Below are 19,823 nucleotides of genomic sequence, written 5' to 3' on the forward strand. Positions count from 1 at the left end.
CTACCCTGCCAGAAAATATTTCTGTTGGTCTTTCAGGCGCTTCTGGACTCTTGCCCTTTTCTACAACTTTACTGATCTACAGTAAAGTTTCTACAACTTTACTGAGCTGTGGCTCAAGAAAGCTCATACCCTACCAGAAAATATGTTTGTTAGTCTTTCAGGTGCTACTGGACTCTTGCCCTTTTCTACTACTGCAGACAGACTAACACGCCTACCCACTGTGAATGACCGTGCATAAATGGCATTAGTCTCCACGTGCGGGAGGAGAAGGCTGAGCGCTTCCCCGGCAGCCTCATTGGCCGCGGGCAACGGGTGGCCGCTGGCTGACCCGCCTCTCCGGACTTCGCCCGAAAGCAATTAATGGACAGCCTGCGGAGTACAATTTAACCGGGGCGGCTTCCGAGATGTGGAGGCGAAGCCGGCTGCGGCCAGAGAGCTCCCAGTCGCTGCCCGGCCACCCTTGTCGGAGATGGGTCGCTTTCGCTCCGACCTGGTGAGTCCCGCTGACCTCCTTGCTTCCTTCCTGCGGCCGGAGGGTGGGCGCGCGGGACATGTGCGTCTCCGCAGGAGCTTAACGGGCAATGCAATCCTCTGCTGAGATACTCCAGTCTGGGGTGTGTTAAGTGCCGTCGAGTCGCTTCCGACTCATTGCCATTTATTCATGGAAGGATTTGCATTGGATTTGTCACTCTATAGATGCACATTTTCCCCATCTGAAGTCTCAAAACTCTGCGTGGCGGCTTATTGTTGAGTTTTGAGAATATGGATGGGGGGAAAGTGCATCTAAAGAGTGGCAAATCCAATGCAAAACCTTCCATGAATAAATGGCCCATCATGGCGACCCTATGAATGAAAGTCCTCCAAAAGGTCCTATCTTTGACAGCCTTGCTCAGATCTTGCAAATTGTGGCTTCCTTTATTGAGCCCATCCATCTCTTGTTGGGTCTTCCTCTTTTCCTGCTGCCCTCCCCTTTTCCTAGCATGCCTGTCTTTTCCAGTGACTCTTGTCGTCTCATGACATGACATGACTGGAGTTTAGACTCCAGTCTAAACCCATGGAAAGTGTTTAAACTGGAGCAGCACAGCACAGGATTTTAATTCCAGATGTGTAGCCGTGTTGTCATGCTGCAGTAAATTTAAACAGGTGCTTGCTTAGAGCAGGGGTGGGGAACCTTTTTCCCGCCAAGGGCCATGTGGATGTTTATAACATCATTCGTGGGCGGCCGTACAAAATTATCAACTTAAAAATTAGCCGGCCAAGCCCCAAGCAGGCAGCTGCCCCAGATGACCCCCCCCTTTGCGCAGGCAAGCAGGCAGGCATCCAGCTAGTGGCACACTCGCCCACCTGGTGGCACAGGATGATCTGTTGCACGAGCACTGTTGCAGTAAATTTAAACAGGTGCTTGCTTAGAGCCTTGAAGCTTGCTTGGTGAGCCTGTCACTCTCATTTAGCCCACTGTACCTTATAGGTGCGTTATGAGGATAAAAGTCTGTTGTTATCAGCTGTCTTGTCTTAAATCCTTTCTCTGTGAATGCAGTAGCTAAACTTTTTAAAAGATGAGAATGCACGCTGTAAATCCCAGCATTTTATTTCATTGGGCAGTAGTGATATAGAATTTTGCTCTTATACGCTTCTGTGTCTTTTGTGAAATGTTAGAAAATTACATAAGATGATAAGCAGGCATGAGGCAGACTCTGAATTTTTTTTGTCTTTGCAGACCCAGTACCGAGGCCTGTTTCAGATGATCCTAGTGCTAGGAATAGGTGGAAGCTTCCCTTATGGGTTCCATATTTCGGCAATCAACTACCCCTCCTTGGTAAGCCAGTAGTTTCCCTGTGTCTCTTGTATTTGGATCCTAGAGCATTAGGCATCTGTGTGCTTGTTTGAAGCTGCATTTGAGATTCCCTTTTATAACAGCTTTTGTTGTGGGAGGGGACATGGGTGGTTTCCATCTTGAGTTAAGTCTAAAAAAAACATCCTGGGGGAAAATTGCGAGAGGAATCCCTTTCTTGTAGGCTTCTCCACGGGAACAATGGTCCTAATTTCTGGCCACCCTTGTCCTTTTGTATATTACATTTTCAAAGCTTTTGTCAAAATGGCTAGCATAGCTCACCTACTGTAACAGCCAGCAGTCTTGGGGGGCTTCTGCACAAGAGACCTCCTAAGCTTGCAGCACAGGTAGATTGTGAAATCATAATGAACACGTTTATGGGAATTGCACTGGTTCCCCACTAGCTTCAAAGCACAGTTCCAGGCCCTGGCTTTGAGCATTTGGATTGTTCTTAAATTCCACTGTCTGTTCCTTTGATTGAATTTGCACGTCATTGGTTTGTATTGGATGCTTCTGACTTTTTAAAGAAATGGCTTTCAAGAAATGCTTTGATGGTGTATTTATTTAATGATTGCTGAGCAAGTGCTTATGGCTGGCTTATTTGTTTTATGGTGTGGTCAGCATTTTTGTTGTACAAATCTGTGTGTTTTAGTTATGAATCTGGATGCTGCCTTGAGTTTTTTGCCAGGTATAAATGGTTTAAATAAATAAACTGGCTCTGGCTTTCTGCAGCTTCTGCCATATTTCTGATTAGAAAAAAAAAACCTAATGAGAGAGGCTGTGAAGAACCCAAGGGGTATTTAAAGAAACAAAATGCTGAGTTGCAGAATATCCAGATCACTTTTCTTGAATGGCATCTTAAAACTGGCAAAGGAATATGAGGACATTCCATGTTTTTTGTAAAACGTATATTTTCTGCTTACAGTATATTAAAACCTTTATCAATGAAACCTGGATAGAGCGGCATGGTTCACCCCTCTCTCAAGAGACTATCCTCTTAATGTGGTCCTTCATCGTGTCTATCTATGGCCTTGGAGGCCTTCTAGGAAGTGTTTGCTGTGGGTACCTTACCACAAAATATAGGAAGTAAGTATTTCAGGTGCCTGGAACATTTGATTCTGCTCAACACTGTTTCTGAAATGGGTCTCGGTCTTACTAGAAATGCCTCCTGTCCTAGAGCTTGGGTTGCATAACTAAAAGGGGCCTGTTAGCTCATAGCATCTTATCCCTACAAAAAGGTATCCCTCTATATTCACACTCCCATGTAGCAGGTCCCTGAGTCTGGCAATAGTGTCTGGAAGTCCTTGTCCCACAAGATGTAGAGTTAAGACCTGAAGCTGGGGTTGGGCCCTGGTTGTGTTAGGATATAGGGGAATACACAGCATTTAACACAGAAGTCAGCAAACTTGTGCGATTAAAGAGCCAAACTGCATCAAAATTCAGAGCAAGGCATCAACAAAGAGCCAGGATCGGAAAACAAAGTTGCCTATATGAAAATATGCAAATTAACATTACTGATCATTGACATGCTGGTTAAAAATTCATAAAGTTTCTGCAGCCCAAACTCTTGTTGTTGTGAGTCTTTTATTAAGCATTGACACATACAAGGTCTCACAATAAGTAATTCGTATACCCTGGAGCAGCCTGTGCAATTCTTCCAGTGTTCTGGCATAAATCTGTGCAGAGTTTGCACTTGGACGATAGGCAACTGTTCATCTCTATCATTGCTCTTTCTGTAAAGCAGGGGTGTTGAACTGAATTGTTACGAGGGCCGGATATGACATAAATGCTACTTGGTCAGGCTGGGCCATGCCTTGCCAGCCCAGATGGGGGGGTGGTGTGTGGCTGCCTCGGCTTGTGGGCCGGATAAGAGCTCTCAAGGGGCCGGATCCGGCCTGTGGGACTTATGTTTGACACCCCTACTGTAAAGCATCTCTAAGAAGCCCTTTTAGTCCCATAATTTTTTTTGGCTTACCATTCCCTTCACATAGTGGCTATTGTAGCATCCCACTTCCCTCTGCCATATACCCTCACTTCAAGATTTCATTTTATTTTTTAAAAGCCATCTTTGGTTCTGCACTGAGTCATGTTTAGAGCCATAGGTTGGAGGCCCCTGATTTACCAACTGATAGCCTTCCACAATATTCATTTGGTGAGTTCGTTGTTTCTATCATCCCACCAACTGTTGGGGAGAATCTTTCTTCACTTTTGTAGTGGTTCAAAATGTGGGGAAGCAAAGTCAAAGCATGGTGAGATTTTCCTCCCTGTTTGGTAGAATGTTGCAGACAGATGACTAATCAAGTGGCTCTTGTATTCTGTGGCGAGCCACCATCTGATTTCTCCCTTAATCATGCCACAAAGAAAGATGCCTGCTGCTGTAGATGGCAGCAGTCAAAAAATCTCTGAGAATAGCCACTAACCATCTTTTTCTTGCTGGTTTTGTTGCAGAAAGAAGTGCCAGATGTTTACCAACTTGATTATGCTGGTGGCTGCACTGTTCATGGCTTTTAGCAAGATGGCCAAATCCTTTGAGATGATCTTTCTTGGTCGCCTCCTTTGTGGAATTGGCATCGGTATGCAAAACGCATCTTGGCTGCCATAACACTGTGCAGGGTCATTTAAAACCCATGTATTTTAGTAGGTTTGTACCCTTGTTTTCAAGTAGATTGGCTCCTTGGACTATTGTAATTTAAGTCCATAACAATTTACAACAGACATAATGACTTGTAGAATTTTATCTGACTGGCTGACTGAATAGCAGACGAGAGAAGAGAAGGCTTGCCTGTGCTGGAGAGACAGCTTTCTTCAGTATGTTATGCAATGGAAATGTGGAAGACATTATCATTACAGGATGGCACCCTTGCTCTCATTTCAAACATGAAATGTTCAGTTCTAATGTTCTCCCAAGCCACCCATTAACTATCTGCTGCTGAACTGTCCTTCCCAAGGGCTTGTTTTTATGTCAGGAATTTCAGATAGCCAGTGTAGTGCAGTGGTTAGAATGTAAGACTGGGGTGCAGAGAGACTGGATTCAAATTTACACACACACCCCGCCAGCCATGAATTTCATTGGGCCAGTTGCTCTCTTTCAGCCTAATCTACCTCATAATATTGTTGTGAACATAAAATGGAGGAGAGGAGTACCATGTGAGCCACCCAAAGTTCCTTGGATGAAAGGCAGAACAAAGATGGATATGTGTTGTTATTGATGCAGGATTCTTGAATCAAAAATCATTATTTATGCAAGAAAGGAAACCTTGATCTCAAATTATTTGCTACAAATTTAACTGAGGCACTCTGTTAAAGGGCCAGATCTTGAGAGGGGGGGTCTGGTGGGGCACTTGCCACAGGTGCAAGGAGAGGGAGGGTGCTAGCATGGGCATGGGGATGGGAAGAAGGAGCGCCACCATGGCATGGGTGTAGCTCCCTGCCCGGGGCCCAGCTGGTACACGCACCGCACGACCATCTGCCTTCAGCTCATACGGTCCGATGCTCTCCCTCTCTTGTTTCTCTTGGCCCCTGGGGCCACCAACTCCTGGCTCCAGTGCATGTGCATGCATGTGTGACACATCCCCTCCCTCCCCCTCTGGAAACTCAAGACCCTTTGGGGGAAAGATTTTTCAAGATCTGTCATGTCACACTCTGACTATGTATTGAACCTTTCACATGTCACCTTTCAGAGGTGAAAAGCCACTAAAATGCCAGTTCTGACTGTGAAGTCAGCCAACAGTTACAGGTGTAATGATTTACAGTGACTTCATCTTTTTCCCCTTAAGGATTTTCTTTCAACATACACCCTCAATATGTGGGAGAGATTTCACCCAAGAAGCTGCGTGGTTTTACAAATGCCACTGTGGCTGTTTTTTTGACCCTGGGCAAAGTCTCAGGGCAAGTTATTGGCCTCCGGTAAGTGCAGCTACCTTGGTGCTATGTAAAAAATGTATCTGTAAAACAATTCTAGAAAGCCTTTAGAGTCTCTAATAGCACTACATTAAAATGAAATTATTAAAATTCAATTAATTTCTTCGATCATTTAAATGTTGAAGCTGCTCACCTTGGGTTTGGGGCACTCACCTATGCAAAGTTCTGGTTTCAGGTGCAGAATTCAGATTGGAGGTATAAGCTATATCATATTTGTTGATTGCACTGCATGACATTTAAATGCACAATTTTGCATGCTGATCTGTTTTCATCAAGTTTGATAAAGCCCTGCTTGTAATTTAATCTTTCCAAGATCTGCAGAAGCTAAAATAGAATTGCCTGCTCAAAACAAATTCTGGTCTGAAAATATGGATAGCAATCGTGAATGTTTTATTTCCCATCTGATTTAATATATGGGATAAAATTTGAAACAATAATAAATTAAATAAGAATGAAGTCACATTTCACCATAGCCTCTTTCATTATACCTCAAATAAAATGTGTTTGTTTCAGGAGAGGAAGAAGTCTGTACTTAGTAAATCCTGTCTCTCAGAAGAAAGAAAATGCCTGAGCTGGTATTGGATGGACAGTGATTCATGTCTACTAACTGTCTCCCCAGGGAAATGTTAGGAAGTGAATCTCTGTGGCCTTTACTGCTGGCTTTTACTGGATTCACAGCAATGATTCAGCTGGTTACACTCCCTTGCTTTCCTGATTCCCCACCATACCTTCTGATTCAGAAAGGCAACGAGGAAGCCTTCAAGAAAGGTAGGAGACCTCCCTCCCCTAATTTATTTCAGAGGATTATTAATCCTCATAACAGGAAAATACAGTTTGGAGGCCATGGTGGAAAACCTGGAATGCCCCATAATTGGGAAGGGAAATGTCCGTACTACTGTCATTTGGGGGCAGGACTGGTGATGGAACACATGGTGGCAATCAGTGCTGGTCTACCATTTTTGGCTTGGGACCTGCACTTCTGGGTACCAGGATGGCCTCAAAAAGTGGTCAGCGGTTCCCTTATCTCTCAGCCCCACTGATTAAGCAGCTACAGCTGCAGTTGCCTTATCTTCCATATAAGTCAGTTAAAAGTTGGCTGGGCAGATGGATGGATTCAGACATGTAGGTCCTTCCGTGCCACAGCTATCAAGCAGCTCTGGGGCGACGGTGACCATCAAGCTGAGATCGAGGACATAAAAAAGGAGAAGGCAGCCATGGCAAGTTCCAAAGGTCTCCGGGTCCTTGAGGTTCTGAAGACCCAGTCCTTGCGCTGGCAGCTCTATGTGATGATCACCGTCATGACCACGTTGCAGCTCTGTGGCATCAATGCAGTTGAGTGTTTGTTCACCGCGGACCCAGCAGTTGTTGGGTTCCTACGTTAATCAACGATGACAGAGTAAAATAGCCTGCTGCAGATCCAAGCAGGGGGTTGTGGAATCGAAGAGCCCATTCAGGAAAGGAATCTTAAATCGTCATCTAAGAATGTCTACCCCTGCTTTAAATCAGTTCTACGTGTAGTGGCATCCTAAATGCATAAGTTGACAGTGTCCTCCTCTTGCCCTGGTGCAAATATCTCTGTATTGAGAACAATTATGTGAAGCTACTATGAGTTTTAAGGACTCCTGGAAAATATTTAGTCCACAATACGAAGTCCCAAGGAAGTAGATGTGTTCCTTTGGTGTCCAAGGAAAGCAGTGGTTCTCCAGCCTTTTAAAATGGGATAAATTTTTTGCTTATTATATTTTTGAGGCCCACATATTTATTTATTTAATTTATAGTCCACTGTTCCTATTGAGAGTCAAGGTGGTTTACATGCAAAGGAACTCCACACTACTTTTCCCCTGCTGATCATAAAAACTCAGCAATCTCATATTAAACATGTTAATATTTTATTCTTCATACTTCCTGTTTATGAATATATAGCAGCGATTCCCCAACTTTTTGAGTCATAGAGCACTTTTCAGGAAAGAAATTAGTTACACACTAATTTTCACCGAACACCTATATACGAAACTGAATGACAGTAGTATTTTTCTTTCCAATTTCTTAAGAGAGCACTAGGAGATGTTTCGCGGATAACCGAGTGCTCCATGGAGCACAGTTTGGGAACCGCTGATATATAGCATTACTGAGCATCATACTGTATTTTGTGGCCATTTTGCATATTATGTAGAGGCAAACCCAAATTTGTCATTCATTCTACTGTCCCAATGGACTCTGTTCCTCCTCCTCTCCTCTTCCCACCTGTGAGAGTTGCAACCCATTTTTGGGTCCTGACCCACAGTTTGATAACTAGTCAGGGAAAGAAATGGTCCATGATGCATGCACAAGGGCTCTTGTCCTTGCCACTGCATGTGCAGGATATTTCTGGGCTTGCAGAAAAAAGTGGAGATAGAGAATCCCTACATAAGTGGAACAGTATATGTGCATCAGAACAGCTGGATCCAGGCCTCACTGTGTGAAACATCTCAAGTCTCTTTCCTCCCTCCCTTCTGTTTCTTCAGATCTACTTCTACTCTTTTGAAGTCTTCCGCACAGCCAAGTTCGAAGAAGCCCTCATCCCATACTTATCTTTGGGTGTTGGTATTTGTGAGTGCATCTCATCCATACTGTGTGTAAGTTCATAGAGCACAGAAGATGTTTAAGTGGAGAATGGATTTCTTCTGTTCCTGACTCTGCTAAGTTGGGGGGAGTGATAGTAGGTTCCTCTTATCCTGCATTACACCTCTGAAAAGAGGCTGGTAACTTACTGCTCCCACCGGCGGACATTTAATGCCTCCCCCGCCCCCAATGCCCTGATTTTCTCTTTCAGAGCTCCCTTATTGAGCGTTTTGGCCGGAAAGTGCTGCTCTGGGGAGGCTATGCCATGATGGTTTTGGTGCTTGCTCTACTCACACTGACTCTCTCACTCCAAGTAAGTAGAGTTGGCCCTGCCATTGAAGGGGTGCCTCAAGCACCAGATTTGGGGAACCATTAAGAGTAGTACAGTATATTCAGAGTATACTCCAACCCCAATTGCTATGATTTTTTTAGATGCAGAGAAAGCTTTTGATAATGTCAACTAGAAGTTCATGAAAAAAATATTGGAACATATGGGATTGGGTACTGGTTTTAAAACAGCGATTGAGAGTATATATACTCAACAAACAGCTAGACGTTTGATTAATGGGGTATTATCACCACAATTAGAAATTCAAAAGGGCACCAGACAGGGGTGCCCTCTTTCACCTTTATTGTTTATTTTAGTTTTAGAAGTTTTACTTAATAAGATTAGACAAGATGATACTATTGTAGGTATAAGAATTGGGAGAAATCATTATAAGATTAAAGCGTATGCGGATGACTTAGTGTGTATTTTGACTAATCCTAATTGTCAAATGGAAAAATGGAATAATATTGTAGAGGTCTATGGAAAGCTTGCAGGATTTAAAATAAATGGGCAAAACAAAAATGTTGGTAAAAAATATGACTCTATCACAACAAGCAGACTTAACTAGCAAAACAGGGTTCATTACTGAATCTAAAGTTAGGTATCTAGGAATATGGTTAACCTCAAATAACCTTAATTTATTTCAGAATAATTATGTAAAAATCTGGCAACAAATTGTCAAGGATCTCGAGCATTGGGAAAAGATACCGTTGTCATTATGGGGATGGATTTCAGTAATCAAGATGATGGTATTACCAAAGATGCTTTTTTTATTTCAGAATTTGCCAATTATAAAAGGAGTAAAGATTTTTAAAGTTTGGAAGAGGGAAATTTTGAATTTTTTATGGGGTAAGGAGAGACATAGGATAGCTTATCACAATTTAATCGAATTAAAAGAAACTGGAGGCTTGGTTCTTCCAGATTTAAGAATGTATTATGAAGCAGCCTGTTTTGGCTGGTTGAGGAACTGGATATTATTAGAGAATCCCAGATTTCTTGAAATGGAAGGATTTAATATAAGATTTGGCTGGCATGCATATTTATGGTATGATAAAGATAAAGTAAATAGAGATTTTAACTCTCATGTTGTTAGGAATAGTTTATTACAGATTTGGAAAAGGTATAAAAGATGTTGGGAAACTAAAATCCCCGGGTGGATTAATCCTATAGAAGCATTTATGAAAAGGGGAACCCAGCTTAATTTGGATATAGGTAGGTAAGGTAAAGGTCCCCTGTGCAAGCACCGGGTCATTCCTGACCCATGGGGTGATGTCACATCCCGACGTTTCCAAGGCAGACTTTGTTTGTGGGGTGGTTTGCCAGTGCCTTCCCCAGTCATCTTCCCTTTACCCCCAGCAAGCTGGGTACTCATTTCACCGACCTCGGAAGGATGGAAGGCTGAGTCAACCTTGAGCCGGCTACCTGAACCCAACTTCTGTCGGGATCGAACTCAGGTCGTGAGCAGCGCTTTTGACTGCAGTACTGCAGCTTAACACTCTGTGCCACAGGGCTCCTGGATATAGATAGTTACAGGGATATTATTGAGGATAGTGGTGATACTTGGATTCTTAGAACAAGAGAAGAATTTAGGATTGGAGATTGTTAAATATGTCCTTTAATTTATAATACATAAACCAAAGATAAATTAATAGGGTTTAATAGAAATAAATCTAAATTGGAATTAATATTAAATATGGGAAATAAAGGTCAGATAGCGAGAATATGAAAACTCTTAATTGAAACAAATTTAGAGCAAGAAAGGATTAAACCAGTAATGATAAAATGGATGAGAGATTTGGGTTATAATATTAATCTTGAGGTTTGGGAGAAATTATGGAAAACAGAATTTAGATTTACAATTACTAATGAAATAAGAGAGAATTTATATAAGATGTTTTATAGATGGTATATTACACCAGTGATGGTTAGTAAATTTAAAGCAGGAAATACTGATTTATGCTGAAAATGTGGATTGGAAAAAGGAACTTTTATGCATTCCTGGTGGGTTTGTAAAAAAAAAAAAAAGTTTTGGAGAAAGGTAGTAAGGGAGACTAACAATTTGATTAATATTAAAATAAAAATTGACCCAGCTTTTTGTTTGGAATTCCTAAAGAAAATATGAACAGAAATGATAGAGTCATATGTCAATATAGTTTTGCAGCGGCAAGGATTATTATTGCAAAATCCTGGAAGCTAGTAAATAGACCTCTAATCAAGGACTGGAGAGAAAAGTTGTGGTTATATATGCGGATGGCTAAATTAACAGATTCCCTTCATGGAAAGGATGTGGAAGAATTTATAATGATGTGGTCAAAAGCCTTCACATATTGGGACAAGCTGGCAAGAATGAATTTTACTAATATAGTGAACGAGTTATAGATATAATAGAACAACTGAATTGTGGATTATATGTTTAACTTTAAACTGCTTAGACACTTCTCCGGAAGTCTCTCACACTGGTGATGGGACACTTAATAAGGTGGGTGGTGGTTTGTTAGGATACCTTGATAATTTGTATTTTATTATATAATGTAGTTATATTTTGTACTCTGAAGGTATCGATTTGTATTTTTTTCTTTTCTGTTTTGTTTTATGTTATGAAAATAATAATAATTAAAAAAAGAATAGTACAGTGAGGGATGCATCCGACCTGTAATTACACAATCCAGATACCCCATTTGAATGTATCTCTTTGTATCTAAGCATCAAGAACCTGACATCCTTACCCTAAACTTCAATTGTCTTGACAACAAGAAAAAAGTTGACTTAACCAATCACTTTTTTCATGCTTTCTTTCTCACTCTAGCATCGCTTCTTTTGGATGCACCACTTCAGTGTCATTCTCATCTTCTTGTTTGTTCTCTTCTATGGGATTGGACCTTGTAAGTACCTCTGCATAGAGCACAGTAGGGGCCAGGGAGTTTTAAAGCCTAGCATAAATGGCTGAGCAGTGTAAACAGCCACCTAGGGCTACAGATCCCTGGACAGGTTTACCTTCTGATACAGAAAGTCCCTGGCCACTTGGTCAAGAGGAGAGGGAGGAATAAGTTACTATTGCTAGTCTACTAACAAATGTGCACCATAGCTGCTTCTGGGTTGGAGTACATCTTTGTGCTTCTTCCACAACTCCTTCTGGCATCAGCATCATGTTCTAGACACGTGTGTGTGAGAGAGAGAGTGAGAGAGAGAAGTGCTGAGAAAGCCAGCGTGGTATAGTGGTTAAGAGCAGTGGACTCTAACTTGGAGAACCGGGTTTGATTCCCCACTCCTACACATGAGTGGCAGACTCATCTGGTGAACCAGGTTGGTTTCCCCACTCCTACACATGAAGCCAGCTGGGTGGCCTTGGGCTAGTGACAGTTCTCTTCGAGCTTTCTCAGCCGTACTTACCTCACAAGATGTCTGTTGTGGGGAGAGGAAGAGAAGGAGATTGTAAACCAATTGGATTCTTCTTAAAATGTAGAGAAAGTCACCATATAAAAACCAACTCTTTTTCTTCTGAGTGGGTGATTAGTATAGAAAAGGTATATGTAAAAGGCCTGCAAGCTGCAGCCGTTCCACTTTGGCTTCCCTGTTTCCCCCAAGGGTAAGTTGCAGTGCCAGGCTGTGAGCCACCCAAAAAGCTTTGCTGGGGGCAGATACAGCCCACTGTTTTAGATGCACGTCTCAGCCCCATATAATATGGGGTGTGTAAGAGCAATGAGGAATCAGAGTGCTATGGATTTATTCTTCCAGCTGGAGCAACAATAGCCGTCATGGTTGAAATCTTCAGTCAAGCCTTCCGTCCATCAGCCTTTGTGATCGTGGGGTGTATTAACTGGATGGGTCTCTTTCTGCTTGGGATGATCTTCCCAATCTTTGTGGTAAGAGATTCAAAACTGGCAGTCGAATGAGCAATTTGCACAAAGCATATGGAGAAGCCATGAGGTGTTCTGTTGTTAAGCCACTGGAAAATCATTACTGTAATAATATATTTGCTTGAAACTGAAAAACAGGATGTTGTTTGTCTAAATTCCTGACTAGTGAGTGCCTAACAATTCAGAGTGTGGTCCACATCTTGTCCAGATCTATGCACTGGCCATAATGTTTAGAAAATCTTTGGTTTTGAAGACTCTTTGAAAGGGGTTCTTATTTTCTCTCTCTCATTTGTTTTCAGGAATATCTTGGACCCTTTTGCTTCCTGATTTTCATGGGAATTCTTGCTGTTTCAGGAGTATTCATCTACCTGTTCCTCCCAGAAACAAAGGGGAAATCCATCATGGAAATTACATTGGCATTTGATAAGTTAAATTACAGCAAGAAAGAAGCTTTTTCTACAGAGGACAGTATTCCTAATGGAACAGTTTTTTGCACCAGGCTTTGACTATGCAACTGCATAATTACCAGCAGGGGGTTGGGCGGAAATCAGGTCATCTTTACTACTGTTAAAAGTGAAGCCCTGGCATTAATTAAAGTAATTTTTTTGCATTGTTCTGGCATTCCTGTTATAAATGTTGGAGACTCAGTGTGGTGTAGGGGTTAGAGTGTTGGTTTAAGACCTGGGAAAACTAAGTTAAAATTGCCACCATGAATATCATTAGGTGACCTTGGGTCAGTCACTCTCTCAGCCTAATCTACCTCACAGGGTGGTTGTGAGGATAAAATAGAGGAGGGCAGGTAACCATGTATGCTGCCCAGGATGCCCTGAAGGAAGGGTGATGTATAATGTACTCAAAATATAAATTTATGGTTTTGAATTTCATGTGTGGCAAGCCATAGGACTTGTTAAAATGGGCTAGAAGTTGCCGGGGTAGTTCTGGCTCTTGTCACATTCCAGCGCCATATAACACAATTAATAAATTGCACCCCAGGAGACTTCCCAATGTGAGAAAAAATATCCGAACGGAACCAATTACTCCTTGACTCCCTGATGAGGCAGGATGTAGATTCTTCTATCTCGGGTCCACCCACACAGACGTAGAGACTGTCTCAAGCAAGACCGGATTTAGGTTTGATGAGGCCCTAAGCTATTGAAGGGGCCCTTTATATGTCCAGCTGTCCTTTGTCAACAACAAATTGTCGCTGTTTTTTGTGTTGAATATATGCTATATGGTAATTTACGGACCTAATAGGTATCTAAAGCCATTTGCACATAACAAAATATTATTTTATCAAAGTAATCGTTGAACTGAAATACAATTAAGAAGTATATTAATTTAAAAATTTTTGGGGGCCCCAAGAGAGTGGGGCCCTAAGCTATAGCTTGTTTAGCTTATACGTAAATCCGGCACTAGGCACCATCTTCCAACAGGTTTGCAACCAAGAGCTCAGCCTTCTGGGAGGGAAGGGGCCGGCCGTGGTCAAGGCTGCCTCGAGGCATCTCTATCTTCCGTGGCTGAAAAAAGCAGCACTCTGCATAGCAGCTGCAGAATCAGCACTGATTTCTGAGTTCACACGTTACGTTAATCCCTAAGAGTGCCTAGCTGAGGCCAGTCAGGATGCCCCTAGAATAATTTCAGTTTTGAATGAGCTCCAGCAGCATAAATCTCCTTATTGGAGCTCCACCACAAATGAGCCTCATGATGACCTCCCAGCCTGAGGCTGCTCTATATTCAAGAGTCCCCGTCCAATACAAACAAGCCAGGTTCTGACTCTAAACTCATGAAGCATTAGCAACATTTTCCAGCCACAGGGAAATAAGAGGTGGGAATAAATATCCAATAAATAAATATAAATATCCAAATACAGGCAAGATCTTATTGGACTTGAGACAGAATCTAATAATATATAAGTATCAGACTAATTACAATTCCCTAAAGCTTTTCTTTCTGTCTACTAGGCTCCAGCCTAACAATTAGTATATAAAGCCGGGATGTTTTCCTGAGACAAAATATGTTCTAGATGCATTGAAAGGGTTGTTTAAAAAATTCCAAGCTATTTTTTTAAAAATAAACAAAAACCAACAGATTGACTACCAGCAGAGACATTCTTCTACCTGGATGTACCAGAAAGGAGAGGCAGCAGTCATTTGCCAGCTTGCTTGGGGCCAAGGGGCTTATTCCTGCCCAGTACTGTGACCCTCCAGTAGCCATGTCACCTGATGTAAGAGTTGTACATGAATTTTCATCTTCTCTCCTCATTCCTCTTTCCTTTTTTTAAAAAAGAAATTGTGCCATTAGATGGCCAGCCATTATTTTAAATTGCAAACCAGACTTTCAGAGGGCTTGCTTTGTTGTAGCCAAAGCAACGCAGTCTTGCAGAGAAGGCAACAGTGAGCTAGTTGTTATAGTGGGCTGCCAGTTTCACATGCTCTTCCGCAGTGATGGACTGGCCATTGTGTTAGCTTGCTCGATGGCAAGTGGGCCCTGTGGGCCCCTGATGAAGTGGGCCCCTTTAAATATTAGCCAATATGTTAAAATAAAAATTAATAAAAATGAAATGATAGCCTTATAATTGTGGGTGGGTCCCCTTTGTCTCCTGGCAACCAATATTTTTAGACCCAGACTGCCACTGCTCTTCCTTAGAAGATCTTGGTAAGGGGGAAAGTAATGGAAGAAAAGAATCTTGGCACAAGTCAAGGTTATTAAGTAGAGTAATTAAATCATTACCAACCCTAGCGTTAAAATCACCTGCAATAATTAACTAAATTGCAGGGTATTGGTGTTCTATAGAGTCTAAATATAGGGTCAGACTTCTCCAATGGGAGGCTGTAGAGTTTTTATTCTGAGGAGGGATATATACATTAACAATAAGCAAGGCCAAGCCTTGAGTAAAATGGCTTGAGCAATGGGAAGGCATCCCAGGCTGGTTCTGTTTTTCAACCTAACAAGGTACTTTGGTGCTCTGTCAAAACTGAGAAAACAGCATCTTCTGGGATGGCAAATATTGCAAAGGCTGCAATGATGGTTCTGCAGCTTGTGTTAACTGTTGCTGAATTCCATTAGGCAAGAGTGCAGAAAGGGAATAATTGGACAGTGAATCCCTTCCCCATAGACTGCCTATGCTGGATTGTGCTGAGGCTATTTGTTCTAGATTTTTATTTTATTTCAATGCCAACAAAGATGATTTTCTCATTATGAAGACAGGGTTAAGCCCCCCCCCTCCGTTAATTAAGAGGCTGTTGGTTTAGACCAGTGGTTCTCAACCTTTTTTGCTCCATTCCCCCTTCACCATTGTTCAGAATATAATTCCTCCTTCCCAAGATAGTCATAAACTTTATTGAATGTCACAGATCAAATGAAAAACAAACTACAATTTTACAGGTTGTACATAATCTACAGGACATCGCAATCTACAGGTCCCAAACCCCCACACACACCCTAAAATCCCCCCCCGGGGGGGATTCCCCTCTTGTTGAGAACCCATGGTTTAGACTGTGGAGCGAGGTTAATAAATCAAAAAGACAATACTGAATTTTTGGGAGAATGGGAGCCATGGACAACATATTGTGGAACTGAACTTAAACTGGGAAATATCAAGGGATATGAATTGCTCTAATTCAAAACGTTGGGAGTAATTAAACTACCAAAGTTAAAAAATGTATTGTAGGATTGACAGATTTGGTTTATTATAATGAATTAGAACTGAATACAAAGAGAGAAACATGGATATTAAATGGACTGAGGAGGGGAGAGGGGAAGTTGAATATATATATACTTGCTTAGAGATAAGATAGAAATCTTTTATATTATGTACTTTGTGAATTGAAAAACCGTTAAGGTTGTAAATCAATTTGAAAATAATAGACTGGGGAGCGAGGTGCTGTGTCTCTCGGACGCTCTTCAACAGTAATGCCCCTCTTTCCAGAAAAGGTCTTTAGGGCCGAGTTCACAAAGTACCAGAGCAGCGCGGCTGCTGTATCTTTTTGCCCCCGCCTGCTAAGTCAACGCGTTGGAGACCGATTGCAAGCACGGCGGGGAAATCAGACTTCGGTGGAGGGTCGTAGGCCATTTATTCATTGGAGGTTTTGTCTTGGATTTGCTCCTCTGTAGATACACCTTTCCCCCATGTGAATTCTCAAAACTCTGCACGGGGGCTTATTTTTGAGTGCTGAGAACTGGGATAGGGGAAATGCGCATCTAGAGAGCAGCAAATCCAAGGCAAAACCTCCCGCGCATAAATGGCCGTAGATTCCCCCTGGCGCCCCCTTCTTGCAACGCAGCGTCCAGATGCGCTTTGTCCTCCCGGGTTTGTTTGCAGAAGCGGGACGACCCTAAGGGAGCGGGGTGCCATTGGCGATGTGCGGCCGGGCACGGACGCCCTGCTTGCGCGGCTGAGGGCAGAGGCTGCGGCTGGCCCTTTAAGCGCGCTCCCGCGAGCCGCCTACAAAGCAGCGAGGCGCGCCGCTCCTCCGCCCAGTTGAGTCGTGCTGCGTGCTGCCGCCGAGATGCCCATGCTCGTGATCAATACCAACGTGGACTCGGGGGCCGTACCCGCCAGCCTGCCCGGGGAGCTGACCCAGCAGCTGGCCAAGGCTACCGGCAAGCCAACCCAGGTGAGCGTCGACATCGGAGCCGTTACTGCACGGGAGGTTTTGCCTTGGATTTGCTGCGCTCTGGATGCACATTGCCCCCATCCAGATTCTTAAAACTCAACAAGAAGCCCCCGGGTGGAGTTTTGAGCATTCGGATGGGGGAAATGTGCATCTAGAGTGGCAAAGCCAAGGCAAATCCTCCCGTGCGTGCATGGCCTGGTGGGGTTCTCCGGCGCAGCCTTGCCAGGCAGGCAGGCCAGCCCTGGGGAAAGAGGGGGGGTGAAGGCGGTACTTTGGCCTCCTAGCGCTGGTTGCGTGAATCTCCTGCCTCGAAATCGTGAAACGGGCCGAAATTGGAGCCGTAAATCCACTCTACTTAAATTGCATTTTCATGTTGCTGATTGGGGGGCGGGGCAACGACACATTCCTTTGAAATGTGGGGTTGGAGGAGAGTGTTACGGATACCGTGGACTGCCAAAAAAAAAAAAATCAGTGGGTTATAGATCAAATCAAGCCTGATCTGACCCTAGAAGCTAAAATGACTCAACTGAGGCTATCGTATTTTGGTCACATTATGAGAAGACAAGCGTCACTGGAAAAGACGTCATGCTAGGAAAAGTTGAGGGCAGCAGGAAAAGAGGAAGACCCAACAAGAGATGGATTGACTCAAAGGAAGCCACAGCCCTCAATTTGCAAGATCTGAGCAAGACACGACATTTTGGAGGACATTGATTCATAGGGTCACCGGGAGGCTACTTGACGGCACTTAACACACAACAGCGTAGAGCTGCGAAGGGCACAGTGTGAGTGAAAGGGGGTTAGCACTGATCAAGACTGCAATTATTAAGGTTATGGAGTGAACCTGGAACCTTCACTAGGCAAAGCTAAGCAGGGCCGGCCTGGTTAGTATTTGAATGGGAGTACCAGGGGCTTGACGCAGAGGCAGACAATGGCTCTGAACATCTCTTTGTCTTGGAAACTACAGGGTTGCCAGAAGTTGGCTGCGACTTGAGGGCAAAATCTGTGTAATTAGCCCAGCCACAAAACAAAATAAGCCTGACTCTCTGTCGTTGTCCACTTCCTTTGCAGTATATTGCGGTCCACATCGTGCCCGGCCAGCTAATGACCTTCGGGGGCTCAGCTGATCCTTGTGCCCTGTGTAGCCTACACAGCATCGGCAAGATTGGTGGGCCGCAAAACAAGGCTTACTCCAAGTTGGTGTGTGATCTGCTTACTAAAAACCTGCAGATACCTGCAGACAGGTGAGATGTACAGTCAGTTTCATGTATCATTTTATTTATAGTCTGCGTTTCTCACTGAGGCACAAGGTGCATTGCACAGTATGAGTCAATGCAATTGGAGAAGGTTGCAAAGCATGAAACAATGCAAAAAGTATTAGATGTGCAGAAAATGGTATTGCATAAGCAGAAGACAGCACAGTGAGAGCAAGGTAATACATACAGCAACCTGATAATAAGGAAGCACTCTGAATGAGAAATATTTACCCATCTTTGGTCAATCAATCATTCCTTTATTGGCATTAAAAAGCACAATACAAAAGGATACGAAAGGAATGGAAATATTAAAAGGTGCACTTTAAAAAATAGTAGACAGTTACATCAAATAACATTGTTTGTTGATAATACCATCTAATTAACTGTTTGGCAGGCTTTTAAACAGACTTTAAAAACTGCCACTGTCCCCAGTATTCATCTTTGGTCACATCGGTGCTCTCTGCAGTTGGGAGCCTGACTTGCTAATGTGGATGGGAATGATTTGTAGCGGCCATCACCTTCATCTGCTCTTGGTTTCTTTTCACAGGGTCTACATCAACTATTATGACATGAACCCTAGTAACGTGGGCTGGAATGGATCCACCTTTGCATAAGGCTCTTTTTTGTGCGCGTTCCCTCTAAGGGCCTGTGGCCTCCTTTATGCACATCAGCTACCATGGTCAAGCCCACCTCCCCACTGCGAGCTCCTTGCTGATCTCTTGCGTGCATCGTTGTTGTAACATCCCTTCATGCCAGTGGAAAAACAATAAAAACCTAGACGGATGTTGAGTTTGCTGAAATGTTTTTTTTAGGGCAGCCTTTCCCTGTCCCATAAAGAAGAGATGAACTTAAAGAGGGGATGTATTCTATAACATTTGGGTGGCTGGGATGCCAAGGCTAGCTGCAGTGGGCTGTTGAGAGCCAAGCATGAACTAATAATTGCTTCCAGCACAGAGACTGGAAATGTCTAGCTATAGCTGGATGCCGTGTGTTTCAGGAAGCAATGGCCAGACCCTGTAGACTTCAGTTAAGGTTGCAGTCCTAAGCACACTTTACTAGCATGTGAGCCCTGCTATGTTCAGTAGGACTTCCTTCTGAGTAAACACACATGAGATTGCACTGTAAATGAGTCTGGGATTGAAATGAACTTTCTTGAGCGCCAGCATGAAGATAGGAATCCTTGCATATCCCCTTATTCCTAGTGATATATCAAGGGGCCATAAACTACCACCTGGTATAATGAGTCAGTCTCAAGACTGGCCTTGAACCTCATCAGTGAGGTAGGGCACACAAACACGTTTCCCAAGGCTTTCCCCCATGCGACTATCACCTAAAACATAGTTATGCAGATGCAACTTGCTTGTTCAGTGCAGAGTACATTGGCCCATGTCAAACTATGACAGGGGAACTTGCAGG

General features: G+C 43.2%; 2 protein-coding genes across 2 annotated transcripts; both read left to right on the plus strand.

Moving 5' to 3' along the window:
• Nucleotides 1-581: 581 nt before the first annotated feature.
• LOC130485879 (solute carrier family 2, facilitated glucose transporter member 11-like) lies at nt 582-13,044 on the plus strand. Its single transcript, XM_056859026.1, has 12 exons — nt 582-614; nt 1,718-1,816; nt 2,757-2,917; nt 4,280-4,404; nt 5,608-5,737; nt 6,372-6,520; nt 6,896-7,083; nt 8,257-8,367; nt 8,565-8,666; nt 11,488-11,563; nt 12,417-12,544; nt 12,838-13,044. Exons 1-12 carry the CDS (start codon nt 582-584, stop codon nt 13,042-13,044), a joined length of 1,509 nt encoding a protein of 502 aa, XP_056715004.1.
• A 4,002-nt stretch (nt 13,045-17,046) lies between these two features.
• Nucleotides 17,047-19,051, plus strand: MIF (macrophage migration inhibitory factor). The gene is made up of 3 exons (XM_056859660.1): nt 17,047-17,154; nt 18,223-18,395; nt 18,955-19,051. The coding sequence occupies exons 1-3, from the start codon at nt 17,047-17,049 to the stop codon at nt 19,019-19,021; spliced, it is 348 nt and encodes a 115-aa protein (XP_056715638.1). The 3' UTR covers nt 19,022-19,051.
• Nucleotides 19,052-19,823: the final 772 nt, after the last annotated feature.

The sequence above is a fragment of the Euleptes europaea genome, chromosome 13 (genome assembly GCF_029931775.1).
Source record: "Euleptes europaea isolate rEulEur1 chromosome 13, rEulEur1.hap1, whole genome shotgun sequence".
NCBI lineage: Eukaryota > Metazoa > Chordata > Lepidosauria > Squamata > Sphaerodactylidae > Euleptes > Euleptes europaea.